The 16,106-nt window shown below is 47.6% G+C and overlaps 2 protein-coding genes across 9 annotated transcripts in view; one reads left to right on the forward strand and one right to left on the reverse strand.

Moving 5' to 3' along the window:
- The window catches only part of LOC149367588 (uncharacterized), a 1,242,925-nt gene that overhangs the window by 1,030,208 nt on the left and 196,611 nt on the right, over positions 1-16,106 (forward strand). The gene's annotated exons all lie outside the window — the stretch shown is intronic.
- The window catches only part of pck (Claudin superfamily protein pickel), a 37,608-nt gene that overhangs the window by 8,960 nt on the left and 12,542 nt on the right, over positions 1-16,106 (reverse strand). For all 4 annotated transcript variants that reach the window (XM_089556271.1, XM_089556263.1, XM_089556256.1 and 1 more), the window contains exon 2: positions 7,938-8,603. In XM_089556271.1, the coding sequence (XP_089412397.1) occupies positions 7,938-8,599 (662 nt within the window). In that variant the 5' untranslated portion in view covers positions 8,600-8,603. The remainder of the gene's footprint in view (positions 1-7,937; positions 8,604-16,106) is intronic.

A 16,106-nucleotide genomic window follows, 5' to 3' on the forward strand; every position in this document is an offset into this window, starting at 1 on the left:
TGGCAAACTACTTTTTGCGTGCGGACTTAGCCTGCGCAAACAGGCGCGCTAGCTTTGGCAGCGTTGCCTGCTATGTATGAAACAGAGTATAGGAAAGCTATTTCTATGTGCGCAAAGGTGAACAACAGGACAGCGGAGCTAAAGTGCGAGGCTAGAGTAGCCTACCAGTTTCCTTTGTCATGTGGGAGAGTGTAGATCGGACAGATGCTTCAAAGATGGTCTCTCAAGAACATTTCGGGCAAAAACTTGCCTCAGCATGGCAAGCAATGTCAGCTGAGTGGACGCATTCTCTGCTTGCATGATTCCATTTTCCTAGCAGAAAAGAACGGCGGTTCTGATACGTTGCACAAATTCATCGATTTTTCATGCTGAGCACATCATTCCTCTGACCAATGCCTATGGTCAAACAATTTTCACTTTCACACGTTTCCTCGTTTTTAACTCCCCCCATTTTTGGACATGTTCACCTTAATACTACACAGTATTCCCCTTTACACCCCCGAATTTTAGTGACTTATCTTTTGTACTTTGACCCTGTGGAGTGACTATCATATAAATGCGTGCAAGAGCTGATTTTTTCATATTCGAGGGCCCACTTTCGGGGTGCGGCCTACACGTGGGATGTACGAAAAAAAAAATTTTGTAAGTAAAAACACACCGATCAGGAAATGAGCGGCATTTAGTCTACATTCCAGCAGCATTCACGGAGTCCTCCGACTCCGAGCTGTGCATGCTCATCCCGCAAGAAGTCACGTAGCATGTTCGTACTTGCACCACACAGATACTCACGGACAACTTTTTTTTTGCCAGTGCAGTAGGCAGGAAAGGGAAGGAGAAGGGTTTTGTACCCCTGCCATCATTCAGATTCCCCCCTTTCACCCCTCTACCTTTCCAGCCCACCACCACAGTGCAGGTACAAAAGGCCGTCTCATCCCCTTTCCTGCCTAGCTACTACTGCATAGCCAAAAAAGATAGTCCGCGAGTGTAGACATAGTAGAGCAGCTCTTCCAGTTCAGGAAATTTCACGGCTTGCCTTGGAAAGCGCACTTTTTGCAGTTTGTTTTCCTCAGTGCATTGTTTTGGTCGCACTTCTCACCCATGTTCAATTTCTCTCCCGCTGCACGCTTGCCGTGTTGACGAGCAAACTCCCAGCCATGTCGCTATTAAGGTCCTTGGCCATCGTGCTAAAACTGCAACGCTCGGCGGCAGCACACGAAAGCCACAACTGCGATGAACTAACAGGCTACCGAGACTGATGCTGATATGGACAGCGGAAGCTTGTGGAGGATAGTTGACAATGATGATGATGATGATGACCCGTGGCCTCGGGCGCCATCTGTGGACGGCACCAGGAAGCTCCTGTGCATATGCGTGGTCTCCACAATCAAGTGCATCATTGCTGCTCGCAGCCGATTGCGACGGCCATTCCCATGTGGGTCATGGAAAGTTTGGGTGCGGCCCTCACGTGGATCTTTTCTTTTAATATTTCTTTGGGGAAGACAGGCTGTGGACGTTACATGGGTGTGGTCCTTATGCACGGTACATACCTTCCCCTCATCCCACTACATATGTGTCTGTTTACTTGAATAAAATTCACCTGTTAGCCAGCCTCGTGTGCATGTGTGTTACCCTCTGTGGCATCTATGTGTTGGCTGTAGCTGTTAAATCCGTTCGGCATATAAAGTGGTCACGAAACAAGTATAAATAGGAGTAGTTGGCAAAGAAATTCAAGAACTAAGAAAAATGAACTTTCAGAAATGTTACACGAGGCACGTTCAATCGTCCCTTTTGCGGACCCTTTTCACAATTGCGGCTCAAGATTGCTTTACAAGCAACTGCATGTAGAGACCTGTTTTTGGCTCTCATTTCGTGTCCCTGCTGTCTTCACTCTTTCCTCATCAGGACCCCCTCGGGGCAGGGGGCCGCTCTGACACCCTTCGCGCTGTGGTCCAGTAAACTAGTCTTTTGTCGGTCTACCATTGAGGACGGAGGTTCACAGAGTTTGTCTTGAAAGCAAAAGTTCCAGGGCACCTTGGATCAATGTGAACACTTTGCTCAGGCCATGGAAGTGAGGGGACACTGGCTTTGAACCAAACTTCCACGATTGTGCACAAAAAATTACTCCCTTCTTTGTGTTTTTCTGCCTCAATTCCTTTCTCTTGCACAAAAGTGCACATTTAAACAACTGCACACGCCTACTGCATCCTCAGCCATTGTTGCACCAAGCATGGATCAAAAGACTGCATCAGCCTGCACTGCTCCTCCACAGTTCTTGAGGGCTGTTGTCTCAGCAACGCTTTTGCCCCAATTCATGACCGTCTGGGTGAAACAGTATCGCATTATGGCAGCTGATTTTGAAACGCCCACAAAATGGACACAGAGTGATGTATTACCGCGAGTTCCTCAGCTGAGAGAGCACATATACTTGACAATTTTTCAAAACCTATGCAATTCTCGCACCCCAAGCTTCATTTGAATGCATTTCTTCAGTGCAAAATTAGACAGGATGCAGGAAATATGGTTTATGTGGGTTCAACATCCCAAAGTGACTCAGGCTATGAGGGATGCCATAGTGGAGGGCTCGAGAAATTTCGGCCACCTGGGGTTCTTTAGCGTGCACTGACATCGCACAGCGTACGGGCCTCTAGCATTTCGCCTCCATCAAAATTCAACTGCTGCGGCCAGGATTGAACCCGCGTCTTTTGGGTCAGCAGCTGAGCGCCGGATGCAGGAAAAAGACACATGCAAGACAACACTACATCTTCATTCTATGTCCCGTTTAATTTTGCGAGAAAACATTGCATTCGTATTACCAAGACAAACTAGCCCATTTTTCTACTCTTCACCTTTCAGTGGAAGAGAGCCTCACAAGACAATTAGTACAGGCAGTACAATTGGGAAAAAAGTCAACATGTTTACAAATGTGTGCTTTCTTAACACCAGTCAGAACGGAAGCAGCAAACAGCTCCCAGAGGCTGCTGGGGCCACTTACCTATAACCGCATGCTTTGCAGGGGACCCCTTAGCCTAGCCTCTGCTCCACTGAGAGCCTCGACTTGATGTGCAGTGTCAAGCAGGATTTAAGTCACTCATGTTTCGTGGGTCATAAGCACATTTAATTAAATCCCATGGCTGCTTAATCTCACTTACAAAATGCGCATTGCTACCACTGCTCGTCAAGCTGCAACTCAGGCACTTAAGTCTCCTCAGCTATCGCAAAAGAGAAGCATAAACCACAAAAAAAGGAAAGGGAGGCCACAACACAAACAGTATTTCAAAACTAGATTTTATTGAAAAAAATGCACTTTTATACCCTGTCAAGGAACAACCAACAGAGAAGAAAGGGAAAAACAAAGCCCAATAAAAGGAAAACCTAATCAGGCCGTAAACAAGAAACAAGTTACAAATGTGAGGTGGCGTTCTTTCCCATACAAAATTACTGAAGGCCCTTTGTTTGTCATGTGGAAAGCCTGCATTATTTCACGGTGCATTTTGCCCATCTCCTGCTCAGCAGGTGGGATTGTCCAGGCACTGCGTGACACCCTCACAGCAATGACACCTTTCCAGAAGAAAAGAAAAAGCGGACAGCTGGGCCCAGAGTTGACCTTGTCCCCCCCATTTGAGGAGGAGACCGAGGCTACAAAAACTGCACCAATGATACTCCCAGAGAGCAAAGCTCAAAGAGCCCCCCCTGACAACTTGAAAGCCCTACTCAGAACCTTGATGCCCGTGGCGAAAAAGCCATCTTTGATGAACCAGTGCCAAAAAGCAACGGACAAGAAGGACGGAGGGTGTCTTTCTGGCCTCGTTCATCACGGATCATGGAGGAAGACCAAGCAGAAAAGTGTTACTCGCAGGTCAACTCATCCACCAAAACACACAATCCTTTTCAGGGTAACTGCACCCGATACCAGGCAATTTCACAAGCAGTTTGCTCCGTCTGCAACAGATGGCGCCACGACAAGCTCCGCCACTTCTGGCCTTCGAAGCCGGCGTTAGCAGCATTGGCGCACAGTGCATCGATGGCATTCGGATGATAGTATCGGTTAAGCAATTAGCCTCATTTCTAGTCAGACCACATAAATAAATAACACCGAGAAGGAAATTGGCCGAGTTGGGGAATCAAACCAGGGTCTCCGGAGTGCGAGACAAGCACGCTAACCACTCTGCTATGCCAACTCGATGGTTTGGAATGAACAAAGGCGCCTCTAGCGAATTCATTCACTCCCATCGACCTCCCTTCCAGTTACAGCGAGGTTCAGGTGTCCACCGAGATATGCAAGACAGATACATTTCCTTTCCTCAAAAATCAATTTACCTTTGCTCAGAGCCGAATAGCTGATGGCTTTCTGTGGACTCCCTGGCAGCATGGCTGAATGGTCACGTGACCAAATATGGCGGCGCCCATGCTCCCGCGCTGTAAGGCGTCTATAAATGCGTGCTTGCCTTGGCGTGAATGCTATGCAGTCCTCTGAGGAGAAGTGGCAGCGACAGCGACAGCGTGCACAAGAGACGCCAGAACAGCGTGAAGAACATCTTGCAAGGCGTCGTGCTAAGAATGCAGCTCGGCGACAACGTTCTACCTCGCAGCGTGGTTCCACATCATCACTCAGCGATGAATCTCAACACCTGACTCCTCATAAATGTTGCAGTGCTACCAGGTGAAGGCAACGCGCAGAAGAATCGCCAGAGCGCGCACACACCATTGCTTATGCAATTCACCCGGTTTAACCCGAGCTAAACCACTGCCAATTTTTTTTTTTACTTGAGTGATTGTGAACCCTGAAAAGATCCATTCCTTATTCCCAACTCTGCCAAGGGTTCAGTCTAGATGTCCAAGAGCTGTTCCGTTCACTTCCGCATGATGCGCGCACGAACTGTGAAAGCTTGTATTTCTGATTCCAAAGACAAAATTCGATGCAGAAACAATTCTGGTATAGCAGCTGTTAGGATTACGCTCGTTTCATTTAAAGTCTACTTCTGGTGAAACAAGTTCTTCCTCCAAAGAACCCCCGCATTGTGTGACATTTCTCAGTCGTGCTGACAAGAGCACGGCAGGCACCCAGATTGATGCTACGTCTGTTCTGATGGCTGTTTAGTGCTTGCACCATCTTCGTGACTCCCCCACTGCGTAGCACACATTTTAAAAGTGTTCCGAGACCAAGGCTCATATTTCATCTGCGTGCTGGGAACAGTTCTGAGACCTCTCTCAAAAGCCGGCATGTGTGCTGGAGATAACGAACCAGGTCCACATAGGCACTACAGTAGTTGTGGGCCCCCAAAGGAGGTTAAAAATGGAGTCGTTTTCTAGTGCCTCTCAAAATCATGCACTGAACTGGTGCACTGCTGGTTACCCTGACAACGAGCTTGTAAGGTCTGCCTCTGAAAAGCTGACTATGAAGGGGCTCTTCCCTAAGTGTCCCCCTCACAACAAGCGTGTCGTTCGGCCACATGTTCACATGGTATAAGTGGCTACAGTGGTGTCAGCTTCAAGAGGGCTTTCCTGCATGCAGTCTCGTTAGCAAAGGAACAGCCAGATAACAGGGAGCAGGCTGTAAAGGATGCAATGTCAGGCACCAGTTTTGGTGCCTGCCTTGCAAGACAGGAGTTGCTTGACACGTGCCCCTGAAATGTGCCCAGTCAGACAAGCAGGATGTCGCATAAATTACAGATTAAAAGATCTTTGTCTGATTCAAAGCTACCAAAGCACTGGCTCGAGTGTGAATCGTGTGAGGCCATTTTCAATGACACAACCATTTTGACAGCACATAAACACACGTGCGAAATAATCGAGGCTAAAAAGGGCCCAACTGTGTAAGTAAGCCTTCAATTATTTTGTATAAGAAAGTACTACTTGACTTTCCTGCCACCTGATATCTGCAACGTTTTTCTGGTGCACAGCCTGATCAGATTCTGCTTTCAAACATGTTTTTTCTTGCGGTTCTTGCTTTGCTCTTTGTTGGTTGTTTCTTGGCGTGGTATAAAAGTGTGTTTTTTTCAATACAACAATTTAGCTGCGAAACAGGGCTTGTGAGGTCTTCCTCTCTTTCTCGTGGTTCCCTTTTCAGATGCAGCGCTCACTACAGCACCCTGACAGGGACATGCACCACGAAAGGAAGGTGCCTTCTCTTCACAGTCTCCTGTCCTTTCATGGGTGTGTTGTTAGTAGGGCCAGGGTTCGGGCTAGTGGGCAGTTAACATGAGGATCCATAGCGCACAAAATTGAAGGGACACAACACAAGCACTAAACTTCCACTGAACGGTCTTTATGTGGTGTGGACAACCTTGTAAAGATCACGTAAGGTACAGGTATAGATGACTAACGATTATCTTGTCAAGTCTTGACACATCATGGACTTTACAAGATAATCGTTGTTAGTCATCTATACCTGTACCTTGCGTGATCTTTACAAGGTTGTCCACACCACATAAAGACCGTTCAGTGGAAGTTTAGTGCTTGTGTTGTGTCCCTTCAATTTTGTGCGCTATGGATCCTCATGTTGTTAGTGGCTATTTATTATTAATAAAAATGGAAGGAACAAAATATGTCGGGAATAAAAGGCCAGGGAAAGAAAGGGTAGCCTTCATCGGTGTGCGAGTACTGCTTTCACCGGTGTGCCACCAACCTGCCCCACATTTACCACGGCTCCCCACCAGACACTAAATGCCATGTTGCAGCACATGAAGCGTGGCCCTTCAAAACACGCAGGCAGGACTGCACAGGCTTGGCATTCGCTGGGGCAAGAAAGCAATGCACTACAAAACAATGCACGAGAACAAGCAGTGCTGTGAGTGGGTGACAGGGCAACCAATTAGACCCCGTTCCATACGTCAGGTGCAAAAGTACGCAAGTGTTAGCGACGGCGTGTCATAAGGATGCATTTATCGAGCAGACAAAGTATTTATTATTTTTTGCACTACTTTTTGATTGTGGATGCAGGCAGTGCAAATAAGAGCTCTGACAGCCTGATGTATGAAACGGGGTTTAGATACCAAGAGGTCCACTAAAAATGTACAAATGCACCTACATCAGGGTTTCTGACCTGGAGTAATTAATGAAATGAATGAAAAATTGCAAAAATGATGAGGAACCCACAAAGGATGAAAAGCTCGCTGCTTATCCATAGTCCTTTGTGCAGTCTTTTCACAATGCACCAACGAGTCCAATTTCAGCTTCGCATACAAGTCTTTCACAGGGAGCAGTTCAAAAGCCAGCCTCCTACGCTCCACTTGTGAGAAAACAATTATTGCTCTCTTTCCCACAGAGTTTCTGGGTGTTTAAGCTGCGTGCAAACTGATGATTGCAGAGTTGGGACGACACAGCTGGTTGAAAAGTACAGCCGCAGTGCTGCACTTTCAACAGCCATATTAACGTACAAAGCTATCCACTCTCTGGCTTACTGTTCTCACCGTGAAGAGCCAACATGGTATTTCCAAGAAACGACTGATCTCCAGATAGCTGTAGTCATTAAACTGACCACAGTTTTGATAGGCACAGACGATTGCTTCAAAAGTGGCAGTGCATTCACTGCAGAGCGCAATGCTTAAAGCTCAGTTGCAACCGGCAGCTCAGTAAAGACTTCACGGCACCTCCTAAACACTTCAAAATTCAGTGCATTTGGCCCCTGCATTTTTTTCAGAGCTGAAGTGACTGAGTGCAAATGACAACCCACAGGGCTGTTGATGAACACAGCTGCACTACTCATGGCATTCATTTTTTTTTGCAGTAGACCCCACAGTGTTTGTGGCAGTTAAGTGCACGCCTGACATGTCTGGACGGTCCAAATGCTGCAGTGACTGAATGCTACCCTCTGCGATGGCTCAATGTGGTGCAAGAACGGCATCTCTCTTTTGGACGCTGCCTGGAAGTGAGACGCACACACAGACCGCAATGCGTGCCAAAGGGCGACATCCACGGGGGACATGCAAGCTCAGGACCTGGGTTGCATGTTGTAGATGAGGTTGTTGGCGCGGCGGCGACGCTCGCGGGCCTTGAGGGTCTCCCCGAGCAGCATCAGGGCGGCCAGGGTGTGGAAGAAGAAGGCCACCACGGCCAGGGCGTAGGCCCATGACAGGTGGTTGTACTTGGGGTACTGGAGCCAGGAGCGCTCGAAGCACATGCCCCCGAAGACGGCCACGGACAGGAAGACGGGCAGCGCCGTCAGGGCCTCCAGGATGAAGGCGCCCAGCAGGAAGATGATCTCGTAGCGCAGCAGGTAGCGCATGAGCACCACGCTCAGCAGCCCCAGGGCGGCCAGGGCGAACATGAGGGCAAAGGTCATCATGCTCTGCACAAACATGAGCCAGCCGGGCAGGAGCCAGTCGCGGATGTTCTGGTAGGTGTACGAGTGCACCCAGTGGCAGCCGTCAAAGGTCTCGTCGTACTGGTACGAGGGGTGGCGGTAGTTGCGGAAGCACACGTCCCACAGGCCCAGCCGCACAAACTCCATGTGGGCCTCCTCGTAGCTCTCCAGCCAGTAGGGGCTGGCAAAGCTCACCAGCAGCACCAGGGTGGACAGGTACGCCACCAGACCCGCACCCAGCAGCAGGCCCGACGCCGGCGGGTACCGGTACACCTGCCCACTCGACGACTTCTCCATCCTCCTGCAAAGCATCCCACTTCATCCAATCTATGCCAAATGACCCCCCCTGCATCAGAAGCCGCACAGGAGGTGAGAGCCCCAAGACGTGAGGCTACATGAAAGTGCCACCCGAGAGTATCAGGAAATTTGCGCCCACACGTGATGGGGTGCAGCGCATATGGCAGGTTCTCTCAGATCATGAGTGGCAGTTTACCAACATCCCTCAAGAGAAAAGTATACAACAGCTGTATCCTACCGTTACTCGCCTACGGGGCAGAAACGCAGAGGCTTACAAAGAGGGTTCAGTTTAAGTTAAGGACAACGCAGCGAGCTATGGAAAGAAAAATGATAGGTGTAACGTTAAGGGACAAGAATAGGGCAGAGTGGGTGAGGGAAGAAATGGGGGTTAATGACATCCCAGTGGAAATCAAGAGGAAGAAGTGGGCTTGGGCAGGGCATGTAATGCGCAGACAAGATAACCGTTGGTCCTTAAGGGTAACTTAAGGGTAAGGGTCCTTAGTGAATTCCAGTATGCTTGAAGAAGACAAAGTCAGCCACCTTCTAAAAGGAATTACGGAAGACGTTTACAATTTCTTGATTAACAAAGAGAGCCTGAGCACCACCGCTGATGTTATAAAACATAGTAGAACATTTCAAGCTCTTAAGCTGCGTCAAATCACTCCTAGATCCGGAAGCCTGGCCAAAGTCACCTCTATAGCCAGTGTTGAAGCCTGTCCTCCACATTCTATGACTGATATGATACTAGAGATTGTGCGTGAGGAATTTGCCAGATCCAGGGACACCTTCTGCCGTGCGGAATACCTGCGGCACAGTTGTGCACCACAGGTAGATGTTGCCGCCCTGTCGACTCCGTGGGCTCAACCTAGCGGCGTTTCGCCTATGGACAATCGGAACAAAATTGCCCAACCTAACCACCTACCCTGAAGACGTGGGTCGTCAGCAGCGAGAGCCTGGCTACAACCAACGTCATGACTTTGTTCGCCAGGACTCTTATGACAGTCGCTGGCGCTCTCAACCTTTGTGCTACCGGTGTGGCATTGCAGGGCATATCGCTAGATACTGCCGCCGCCATTTCCCGACTGCTCAAGACTACCGACCCCCGGCGAATATTCACGGACAACTGCACACCGAACAGCAGCGACCCCCAACGTCCGGTTGGGACCGGTACTGTCCGAGCAATTTGCGGAGTTCACCACCTGCATCTGATCGCAGTGTGACGCCGCCACCTCAGCGCCAACGGCGGTCATCTTCTCCTCGACGTCGTGTTTCCCCTCCGCCTCCGGGAGGTGTGGCCGATGGAGGCGAGGCCGTCGGCGAGTCGGATGATGTCCATTATACTTCTGCCCGTGTTTATGTTGAAGAACAAACTGGAAGTGTTTATTTATTCATGGTGTGAAAACAATGGCTCTTGTGGACACTGGAGCTAAAGTATACGTTATGAGTTTGAGGTTTAAGAACCGTTTAGGTAGGAAAGTAATGTTTAGTGGTGACCAGGCAGCGTTATTCCGTGGTGTTGGTGGTGAACCTTTGGTTCCACTTGGTGTGTGTGCGCTTCGCATGCTGTTATTGGTGGTCTAACGTTAAAGAACAGAATTCGCAGTGGTGCCTCGGTCGACGTATGATGTGATTCTTGGGACTGATTTTCTGCAAGAGTGTGGGGCAACTTTAGACTGTCGTACGGGAGAGATTCCTTTGAATTCTTCATTACTTTCAGCTCATGTGGATAACTCGACACCTGATTATGGAGCATTTGCGGCGGAAGAAGACACTATTGCACCAGCTTTATCTGTAGCATTTGTGCGGGTTTCCTCTTTTCACAATCAGTGCGAATGTTTTGAAGCTGTAGTAGAAACAACGACACTCGCCTGCTCTAAGAAGAGTATCTTCATGCCTCGTTGTGTCGTTCCCGTGGTCAGAGGCTGTACCGAGCTGTGGACAGTCAACCACTCTGAAGAGCCAGCTGTGTTGTTTCGGGGCCTCAAACTCGCCCGTTTCTAGGAAGGCATGTCAGGTTCCGTCGCGGCGTTAACCAGCTCTGTCAGTGAGCAGCACGCGAAAAGAGATATGGAGACCCAACTTAGGGCTATGATTAATCAGTCTCTTCCCCCAACCGAGCGTCGCATTCTAGTGGAACTCCTTCTGAAGCACGTGTTCATGTTTGACTTTCCCAAAGACGATTTAACACCGGGTCTGCACCTCCATTACGCCAGAAGCCCTATCGAGTCTCAGCCACTGAACGTAAGTTAATAGATGGCCAAGTTCAAGAGATGCTAAAGCGAGGCATAATTCGAGAATCTTCTAGTCCTTGGGCAGCTCCAGTTATCCTTGTTGGGAAAAAAGATGGCACATGGAGGTTCAGTGTTGACTACCGTGGCTTAAATACGGCCACGAAGAAGGACGTCTACCCACTTCCACGTATAGATGACGCAATTGATTGTCTGCACTCCACTTCATAATTTTCTTCTATTGATTTGAGATCAGGCTACTGGCAAATCCCCATCCACACTGCAGGTAAAGAAAAACGGCATTCATAACACCAGACGGACTTTATGAGTTTAACGTTATGCCTTTTGGATTATGTAATGCGCCTGCAACACTCAAGCTGTTTATGGATACAATCCTGCGTGGACCAAAGTGGCAAATTTGTTTAGTTATTTGGACGACGCTGTAATTTTTTGGCAAAACATTTAGTGAGCCCAACAGCCACCTGGATATCTTGCTTGATTGCATGAAACAAGCTGGCCTTACCCTAAATTCCAAGAAATGTCATTTTGGGAACTGTGAAACAATTGTTCTTAATCATTTAGTTGATCAAGAAGGTGTTCGACCAGATCCAAAGAAAATTTAAGCTGTCAAAAAAGTTTTACGATGCCCCAATCAGTGAAAGAGCTGCAGAGCTTTTTTAGGGCTCTGCTCGTACTTTCTACGCTTTATAGCAAGGTTTGCAGACATCGCTCACCCACTCACGTGTTTGCTGCATAAAGATGCACCGTTCAGTTGGACCAGCGAATGTGACGCAGCTTTCCATCATCTGAAATTTCTTTTGACCTCGGGCCCCATCCTACGCCACTTCTGCCCATCAGCAGCAATTGAAGTACACACTGATGCAAGTGGTATCGGTATAGGCGTTGTACTTATACAACGTCATGGCCACGATCAGCACGTGGTAGCCTATGCCAGCCGCTCGTTGAGTAAGTGTGAAAGGAATTGCACGGTTACTGAGCCAGAATGTCTCGCCGTTGCTTTCGCTGTACGGCGCTTCCGCTCCTATCTGTACGGGAATGCTTTCACCGCCGTGACCGACCACCGGACGGCTAGCTCGATGGGCTTTGTGCCTCCAAGAATTTAATTTTACTGTGGTGCACAAAAGCGGCCGTAAACACTCAGATGCTGATTGTCTTTCGTGTTTGCCACTTCAAATGATTGACGACGATGTAGACAACTTTGATGAATACTTGGCTTCCCTTTCACAGGCCTTCCCCACTCTTCGAGTTTTCCGAACTGAGCAATGCAAGGGCCAAACATTAACCTTTTTGTTTGATGCCGCCAAAGATTCTGCAAAGAACTGTTTTTGCATTCACAAGGGATTGCTATATAAGAAGAATTTTGCTTCTGGGGGAGCACGCATGCTTCTTATCGTGCCAGAAAGCCTACGCATCACAGTTCTTTAAATGATGCACGACGACGCCACGTCTGGGCACTTGGGAGTAGCCTGAACGATTTTACTGGCCTAACATGCGTTCAACCATCCAGCACTATGGAGCCAGCTATGTGCAACGACAGCGCTTTAAGCTACCGATTTCAAGTCCACTGGGAAAACTGCGGCCAATCACAGCTCCAACAGCCCCGTTTGAGGAAGTTGGCATTGAACTTCTTGGACCTTTCCCACAGTCCTCTATAGGAAATCGATGGATTCTTGTGTGCATAGACTATTTAACCCGTTATTGTGAGACAGCGGCGATACCAGCCGCAACTGCGTCTGAAGTATCTCATTTTATTCGTCATCCTTCGGCACGGCCCTCCTGCAGTTCTCATTAGCAACTGTGGACGCCAATTCACAGCGGACGTTGTCGAAAAACTTCTCCGCCTCAGCAGCTGCAGTTTTCGCCACTACACGCCATATCATCTCCAAACGAACGGTGTGGTAGAACGCACTGATCGGACGCTCACCACCATGCTTGCTATGTACGTCGCTGCAGATCACAAGGACTGGGATGGCGCCCTCCCGTTCATTACTCATGCATACAACACAGCGCAGCATGAGAAAACTGGCTACAGCCCCTTCTACCTGCTCTATGTTCGCTCGCCTCGCTGTGGCCTCGACACCATACTACCATTTTTCATCCACGATGAACCTTCTCTTGCGACCACGCTCTGCAGAGCTGAAGAAGATCGCAAGCTTGCCCGCGATCGAAGTTTATCTGCTCAAGAGCGTTCTAAGAAGCGCTACGACGTCCGACACCAAGAAGTTTCTGATGTTCCTGGTGACATTGTGTGGTTGTGGACACCTGTACACAAGCGCAGTCTGTGTCAGAAACTGCTGTCACACTACACTGGACCGTCTGTTGTGTTGCAGTGCATAAGCGACCTTAATTATGTCATAGCACGCCTAACTACGAGTGGTCAACGGTCATGCCAGTCTCAGGTGGTGCATGTCTCAAGCAATTTCATACCAGACGTTCTATTTAACTCGCCCAACGGGCTTCATCTGCGAGGAGGGAAATGTCATGCGCTTTCGCAGAACATCGACGGAAGAAGCAGAAGATCAACGGTCGGAGAACCGGTAGAGGAAGGAGAAGAGAAAGGGCTGAATGACTCTCGTAGGCTTCGTCGCTGTCCTGCTTCTATCGATCCCCTCCGTAAATAAACCCTTGTGGGTGCTAAGCACGTAACAATACGTCTATAATAAACTTAATTGGCCTGACCTGGAAACTGTCAGCGTCACAGACCGAACTATTAGAAAGTTTCAAAAATGGCAATACAACCTCGGCCTCAGAAATAGAATGAAGAAATAAGCTATTTTCTAAGCGATGATTGATGTACGAATAATCAGTATTGTCCCAAGGCATGCTTATCACATCTGTGCAAAAGCTGTTAAAAGCATTCGACATAGCAGCACCCACGAAGACACTATTGCCACATGTTATAGCTTCAATGGCGCCGTCCTTTCTCGAGGGCTTCAACAGCAAATTAAGTTTTTTCCTTAGCAGGCCTGAATTATTACCACATCCCTCAAAATATTCACAGAAAAACCGATCTCTAGCAAGCCTAATATCCTTGTTCAGCTTGTTTCACTAGGCACTGAATGTTGCAAACACTGCAGGATCCCTGCATTTGATAAAGTTATTGTGTATTTTGTTTTTTTCCCTTGATTTGCTTTAATAAATCACGTGTAATCCATGGTTTTCTTATATGTGTCGATTGCCTTTTGGTTACATATGGAAATGCTTTGCATACACTTTTTTCACAACATCAATAAACAATTCATATGCAACATTGCAGACTTCCATAGAATACAGCTCACAGAAACCTGCCTTGCTAATATGATCGCGGAACGTTTCTAAGCTTTTTTCAGAGACAATTTGGGTAGCGTGACATGGCTTTGGTTTTTTATGACGTTTAGTCTATTCAGCCCCCATAAAGATACCAAGGTGGTCACTAATGTCACATAGCAGTACTTCTGATTCAACACATGATACAACAATTTGTAATAAAAAGATCAAGTAAAGTTTCAGTAGAACAAGTCACACGACTTGGTTTAGAAATGACATTTTCACAGTTATTGCTGTTAATCACAACATTGAAACATCGCGTATGCATACTGTCACACAGCATGTCTAAATTCAGGTCACCACAAAGCATTATCTTTAACTTTTTTTCATTTATAAAGGCAAAAAAGTGGTCAATGAAATTAATGAAGTTCAAAATGTTTCCGTCTGGTGGTTGGTAGATTACAGAGAGAACCATGTCGCCAGCAATTACAGTCAATATCCCATAGTCATCAATGCAAACTCAATACTGATCAAGGGTGTCAGATTTCAGTTCGCTGTTTACAAGCAAATACATGTTGCCACCACAACGATTGCTGTGGTTAAGAAAAAAGCTCTTATAGCGAGGCAAAAGGCACGTCTCATCATCAGACAACCAAGTTTTTGTGAGCATAATAACACCACTGCTGAAATGAAATGAAGATAACAATAGCTCTATTTGTGAAAGTTTGTTATTTAGCGACCGCGCATCTATATGAAAACATTTAAATAATGTGTAGTACTTCGAACCAAGAATGTCTTTTAGTTCCTCAGGAAGCTAGTAGGAAAAACTCGATTTCGTTGTTCGCGTGTGTTATCCGCACTTCCAGGTTGGTAACAGCTTAGGTCATGATCACCTTTTGACCAGACAGGCAGTTTGGCCGCTTTCCTTCCTCACATAAACTCTGCACCATGCAAAACGGTCATCCGCCCACGTCTTTGCATGCTGCAACAACTGCCGATTCCGCTTTGTGAGGTTCTCGTTCAGATATATGCAGCACTTCTCACCTGTCCGCAGTTCGTTCCTGTTCTTAAGCCACTCATCGCGTGTGCCATTGTTGGCGAAGCGAACAAGGATTATGGGAATTTTAGAGCCCTTAGCCTAAGGCAGTCTGTGCAAAGAATTAACTTCCCGTTGGGCCACCGCGGGTAGCTTTATGTTTTCGGCTACTTCGTTCACTATTGATAGCAAGTCCTCACCAGGACAGCTCTGAACTCCCCGTGGATTTCCAGGTTCAGGGATCGGCTGTGCTGTTGTATCGTATTCATGTCCTCCCTTAGTTGAAGTAACTCAACCTGTTGACCACCTTCAACCCTCTCGATTACGGAGGCTAACAAAGAGGGTTCAACTTAAATTGAGGACAACGAAGCGAGCTACAGAAAAGAAAATGATAGGTATAACGCTACTGGACAGGAAAAGGGCCTCATGAATACCTCCTGCAAAAAGGCAGTGAATAGCATTGGTGACATCATGTCTCCATACCTGATATCCTTTCTTATTACGATTTTATTAATGACTTTAAGGAGAACTACAGTAGCTGTGCAGCCATTATAAATATCTTCCAGTATCTCTACACCATTCTGCATGACTGCTGAGGTTTCTACAGAGTCAAATGCTTTCTCGTAATCAAAGAAGGCTATACATGGGCACTGCCTTATCTGGTCATTTGGTCACTGCTGGCCTTCAAACCTTCTCATTTTGACAGCCGCTGGCACCTGGCTGCAAGAAGCTTTTCCGGCTCTTGCTGTGGGTAACAAGCTGTCGGATGGCATAAACACTTTGTGTGAACGCACATGGTATGTGCTGGCGCTGGAAATTGTTTGATTCAACCATCTCATTTACCCGTCTCCTTTCGATTGCCCACATCAATTCGAATGTGTCGGCAAGCTGCAGTCAGCTGTCCGCGTGTTCTTGTTTGTTAAATCAGTTCACTGCCTAATGCTGTTTGTGGCCACATAATTCGCTGTCAAGCTGC

Source organism: Amblyomma mixtum, chromosome 1 (assembly GCF_055824585.1).
Source record: "Amblyomma mixtum isolate Tamu chromosome 1, ASM5582458v1, whole genome shotgun sequence".
Classification (NCBI taxonomy): Eukaryota; Metazoa; Arthropoda; class Arachnida; order Ixodida; family Ixodidae; genus Amblyomma; species Amblyomma mixtum.